The 5,992-nt window shown below is 45.2% G+C and overlaps 1 protein-coding gene across 1 annotated transcript; it reads right to left on the bottom strand.

Moving 5' to 3' along the window:
* Window positions 1-2,512: 2,512 nt before the first annotated feature.
* LOC123164095 (epoxide hydrolase A) lies at window positions 2,513-4,543 on the bottom strand. The gene is made up of 2 exons (XM_044581512.1): window positions 4,200-4,543; window positions 2,513-3,426 (listed from the first exon to the last, which is right to left on the bottom strand). Exons 1-2 carry the CDS (start codon window positions 4,506-4,508, stop codon window positions 2,728-2,730), a joined length of 1,008 nt encoding a protein of 335 aa, XP_044437447.1. The 5' UTR covers window positions 4,509-4,543; the 3' UTR covers window positions 2,513-2,727.
* Window positions 4,544-5,992: the final 1,449 nt, after the last annotated feature.

Raw genomic sequence — 5,992 nt, 5'->3', positions numbered from 1 at the left:
TTACTTGTACTACAAGAATCCTAATTCCAGAGGGCGCTTTTGTCATTTGGCGCGGGCTTTCGTTCATTGATAACTCAGGTCCGTTGTGAGATTTATCCCTCTGGAAAAGCACCACCCAAAAAAAGCATCTGATACAGCCGAAGATTATTTTTTCCACAAAAAGAAACAAAAATGACAAATCCAACATAAATAGTGTCAATAGAGACAAAAGCATGAATAGTGTAAAAATGACACAATTCACATCTGGATTTGTCTTTTTTGTTTCTCAATGTGTATTTCAAATTGTGATCTGAATATTAAGGGGTGGTAGACACATATGTTGTGAACATTCATGATATTTTATGATATTTTCTGACAGGTCTAGACTTGAATTTTTTTAAATTGGTCTCATGGGAGCATTTGCGTGCTTGTATGACCTGATATTCTCCCTTAGGGTGGGTGGCTGTTGGTTTGGAAGCACGTCTACATGTCAATCTTTTCTACTAAACAGATTATTCTGGGGGAGAATTTGGAAGTACTCCCTCCATTCTTTGAAGTTTTAGAATTGTGACGAAGAGATTTCTCGAATGATGCTCGGCAGCAGAGTTTGTGATGATTGATGCCTACATGCCTGCACGGTCTTCCGGTGTAAAGCAGAAAAACTAGGTTGATGGTGAAATATACAGGTCGGTAGACCACGAATTAGCGCAGCCCTAGATTATTCTGTTTTATGCGCATCTTCAATGCTGACTTTCAAACCGCCTAGTCCTATTGGATCGATGTTCGGACCCATTCTGTCATCCAATGTGATACCCTATCGGTCCGCGGAGCAGTCCTGACGTTTGTTTTCCCTCAAATTGGAAGCAAACTGGGCCGTACCGCTGCCACGTAGGAATCTGACACCCCGGCCCACTCAAACCACCTCATGGTCACATTCTCTTCCACTCCGCTCCTGCCCCCTATTGCTTTGCATCCACACCCTCCTTGTCCAACACCTCTGTTGTACTTCTCCGCCGGCTGCCCAGGCATCGTAGGACGTCACAACCCCCACCAATGCTTCCGTTGTCATTGGACTATGCCGTCATCCACCCAAGATCCGTCTGCAGCCAGGTACCCTCCGTCCCAGTAACGACGACATCCATGGCGAACTCCACTTCCGGCAGATGTTCAGTCAAATGCTATTGTGCGTATTTTTCAACTTCATGTTGTTTTAGAGTATACCCGGTGAAGGAGGATGGGTATTTGTGCGACACATGGTTGGCCTTATCTGCGATCGTTGTAGGCAGGAGCGCAAGGGGTGGGGTATTTTGGCAGCACATGCATGGTTTGTTTCATGCGCGAAAGCACTTTGCGCCCTACGACATGCACATCATCTGTGAGCTCTGTGTGAAATCGTTAGGGCATTGATTGTACATCATCCAAAACTCCGTCATGAAGTTTTGTGGTGCAGTTGAACGAGTGGAGGCAATGTGGCCATTGCGCGCGACAACCATAGAGATCGTAAGTTTTGCTTCTTGTTGCTCTATATATTTGTTAATTCAATCATTCACTCAATGTTGCTCTACACTTTGTGTAGCCTGCATGTGCTGCTGTGATGTACTGCATGTCAGAGCGTAGGCCAATTACGCACATACATTGTTGGATAAAGTTAAGGGGCAGTATGTGTGGGATGACCTGTGCCGGCTTTGATTATTCTAATATCGTTAAATTTGATCTATCCATGAAAAACATGTTGAACATCTGGTTATCTCGTTGAATTTGAACTACTGTTGCACTAGAGATATTTGCATGCTATTTACGGATGACTTATGCTATTTTCTATCCAAACTATGTTGAATTATGTCGTGTTCGATGAGAATCGTCCGGATTGTTGAAATCCGGTTTGAAATGTATGTTGGCACGGTTGGATAGCCGGCTTCCGCATAATTGCCCGCGCATTGGTCCCCACCGGTCCGGGGACGGATACAATGTCTGCTTTGAGGGTCAGCTTTGGAGATGCCTTAAGCAACCAACATGAACACGACATGTTGCCCCCCGGCGTGGTCGAATATCTCAAACCAATGCTTGGCCACCGCTGCAATGCTATATTGAAAACAATGTATCATGTATGAACGCACATGATTCAAGTGAGATGGTGGCGATGCCCACCATCACTACAAGTACTAGTGATTGGGACGCGTTACAAGTATGTGTAGTGTAGGTAAGGGCTACCACCGGTGACAAAAACGACGACATGGTGGGTCATAGACTAGGGGAAGGAGTGTGAGGACGATAGATGCATTGAGTGTAGAAGAGACAAGGTGGCGCCCCAAATCATCATGGGTCCGTGGAATTTAAATTTGATGAAGCAACAGACTCGTGAAAAGTGGTGTGTTGACATGTGATGATCATGCTCACCGCCTTGGGATTGATCACATACGTCGATGTGACAATCATTGTTGACGGTGGCAAAGAGGAGAGGTGACAACATGGATGAATCGCTAGGGGCATGCGCGAATTTCTTTCTCTTGTTGCAACACATGGGCACATTTGCTTCATAATATAAAATGTAGTAAGACTTAATATATCACATGTTTTGTTTTATAAAGTACATCTCCTCTCTGGTAAACCCTACCTCCCGCCCTAACAACATATCAACATTTATCAATCGGAACAGGTAGGTAAACAGATGATCCAAGAACAAACATACACACGCAAGATCAAACACCGACAACCCAAAGCAGTAGATGGATGCTTGTGAATCCCATCTTAGGTTGGAGGTGAGAACTTGATGATGAAGTCGTAGATATGATCACTGACCTCCTGTGCCCTCTCCAGCTGGATGAAGTGGCCGGCGCCGGGGAGGACGACCACCTCCTCTAGCAGTGGCACGTCCTCCTTGAACCCGCCCCCGTGGATGTACTCCCGAACCCCCTCGAAGTGGTACGTGATTTCACCTTCACCCACCACATACTTGGTCGGCACCTGCACCTTGGCGTCCGCCCACGCCGCAGCCAGCTCGCAGTTCCTGTCCAGGTTGCGGTAGTAGTTGATGCCGCCAGTGAACCCAGTCCTCTCGAACTCGGCGCCAAAGTAGTCCACGTCTTCCTCGGTGAGCCAAGGAGGGAGCGTAGACGTCGGGTACTTGTTGTCGTGCATTTCCTCCTCACAGGCCACGCCGTGGCTGAAGCAGTGGCACATGATCTGCCGCAGGAGGCGCCTAGCGTGCGCCGGTGCGAACTGCCGCGCCTCGGCGACCCCAGGCTCCTGGAAGCGGCACATGTAGTAGTCGGGGCCGTAGGCGCGGTTGAAGTAGTCGGTGGGCTTCACGAAGCCGGGTCCGTTGCGTGCGATGATGTTGCGGATGAAGGCGAGGCTGGTGTTGACAAGCGCCGTGACGCGGTCCGGCCGGAATAGGCACACGTACCACGCGATCAGTGCCCCCCAGTCATGTCCCACCACAAACACCTGCAATGGTGAAATTTCAAATTTCTCCGTATGAAGACATCAGTGGTACTAAGGCTCATCACATGTATTGGTTCTCGTTTTGGACTGGAGACACCACTAACTAATACACTAGTTCGATACAAAGGCATTGATCGTTTATTTTTGAAGAAGGCTTTGATCATTTGGCACACTAATGGTTTCATACTACAACATAAGTGATCTCCAGCCTTTCTCAAAAAAAAAAAGTGATCTCCAGCCATTATCCAATTTTTTTCTTGGCAAAAGCGGCCACTTGCATCTTTATCACTAAATCTGCAGAAATCTTAAGTGTAAATGACTTATCATTAAAAGAACTTTCCCACTATCCGAAAAACAAAACTGATACCGATGTAACAGATATGTATAATTCTACAAGCTAAACAATTAAAGATATTTATAATTAATACTAAGTGCAAAAGGACCGCCAGCACAAAGATTAGCATGTCTACGTTTGCCACACTATAATTTAGCAAGTTTGATCGACAAAAGTAACTAGGTTGATGTTTTTGTCCAATCAATGTTTCAACAAAAAATTACTTTAGGAACACGTACATACACTTAAGGACTACTTTATTTCAAAAGATTTTTTGGGAGGATTCTAATCGTTGAGATTTTTTCTTACTGCATGGGTTAAGTTGACTCAGTACAGTGTGTTAAATTTTGGCTATGAACCACACAAGCATGCTGATAAAAAAATCAGTCTTCGATAGATCAGAATGGCCGGCCTCAACGAGCTCCTATGTACAGAATCATACCTTTGCAAGCCCGAGGGTATTGAGAAGCGCGACGATGTCACCGACGATATGGAAGGCAGTGTAAGATTCCACGTCGGACGGGGCGGTGGTACCGCCATAGCCACGGAGGTCAGGCGCGACGCAGTGGTAGCCGCGTGCTGCCAGATTCTCCATCTGGTGGCGCCACGTGTACCATAGCTCCGGGAAACCGTGTAGGAACAACACAGTCCCCTTGGAGTGCCCCTCGGGGCCGGCCTCCGCCACGTGCATCGAGATGTCATTGACCTCCACAGTCCGGTGCTTGATCACCACGCCCTCCATGCTTGTCATCTCTCTCTCTCTCTCTGTCTTAGTGTGTGTGTGTGTGTGTGTGGGGGGGGGGGGGGGGTGTTGCAACTTCAGCTTGTAGGAGTAGCTACTTAAAGATAGGAAAATGTATATATCTACTCTGATGTAGATTGGGTGGTTGTAATCCGTCATGCTAGGGAATTTTTAATCTTGTATTATTTGTCGTTCATATTATGGACCCTAATCATGGCCAGTTTATCGTATTATGTATTTATATAAGGCATTTTGTATGGACATAGTTGGGTAGACTTTTGCGCGATTTGTTTTATATGAGTTTGCTACTTGTTGCTTTGTTTTCTATATATATGCTTACCTTAGTGGTGGTTCATATATGTACATGTATGCAGTGCATCTGCACGAATAATAATGCAGTAGATGTCGCTGCAATTTGTTTTATATGAGCTTACTCGTTGTAGTTCTGTTTTCTATACAGTATATGTCTAGCTTAGTTCTGGTTTAATTGCGTAGTTGTATGCAATGCATCTGCACTAATAATACAATGGAAGTCGCCACAGTTTGTTTTATCTGAGCTTGCTAGTTGTTGCTCTGTTAGGTTTAAATACATACAATTATGCAATGCATCTGCAATAATGCAGTGGATGTCGCCGCATCACACTTGAATAACGTGGTATGCTAGCTGTTGTACACTAGAATATTACTAGCCGTTTATAGTAAATTACCAGCCACGATTGATTGCGTAAATTTACTAGAACGGACCACAACAGACTGGGTCGGCTCGCGGTGATATAGACCTACTCCCTTCATCCCTAATGTATACTTTTTTGACACTAGTATAGTCTTAAAAAACATAAAAAAACGTCTTACATTATGGGACGTAGGGAGTACCTTGTAATGCACATACATTCGGTCCAGCCTCCCTTAGGCTCCAACTTAATTGTACGCACCACATTAACTTATCTACTACTCCGCAAAAAAAACTTATCTACTAGCTTAGATAACTCTAGTAGAGGTGTTATAATTCTTTTTTTAAAGACTTTGTTACCTCCAGCTTCTGCATCATTGTCACGCACCCAACCATATTTTTATTAACTTTAATGCAAGGCAATGAAGCCAAAGTCATCAACAAGTGGAGTACAAGGCATAGGCAACAACAGCAGAACCAACACAATATATGAATTTAACACCTATGACCAAATTAACTTCCTCCGCAATGTCTTCAAGAAGAAATAAATGACCTCGCGCCGCCGTCGCCATGTCCGGTCGGAGACAACCTGGAAATGGATTCTCATCCTAATTGCGGTAACGAACCAATGAAGGCAAGCACATCGGCAAGTAGACAATGCCTTCAACAAGGTCACGCCACAAGTACGTCACCTTTGAGCCCAATCAATAAAGGCCAGAACTAGGGTTTTCATTCCGGACATGCGGTGTTCCAATCATAGTCTTGATGATAGCTCTCTGAAAGTCACCCCAACCAGTAATCCATGCTAGGACAGAGCGACGCT

This window comes from Triticum aestivum, chromosome 1D, assembly GCF_018294505.1.
Source record: "Triticum aestivum cultivar Chinese Spring chromosome 1D, IWGSC CS RefSeq v2.1, whole genome shotgun sequence".
NCBI lineage: Eukaryota > Viridiplantae > Streptophyta > Magnoliopsida > Poales > Poaceae > Triticum > Triticum aestivum.
Note: the sequence above shows the minus strand (reverse complement) of the source record. Positions and strands in the feature narration are given on the sequence as shown.

Excerpts from the sequence above, each read along its gene's own strand:
- LOC123164095 (XM_044581512.1), bottom strand. The coding sequence starts at position 4,508 with ATGACAAGCATGGAGGGCGTGGTGATCAAGCACCGGACTGTGGAGGTC. Across the intron at positions 3,427-4,199 it reads ATACCCTCGGGCTTGCAAAG|GTGTTTGTGGTGGGACATGA; the intron begins GTATGATTCTGT and ends TCACCATTGCAG.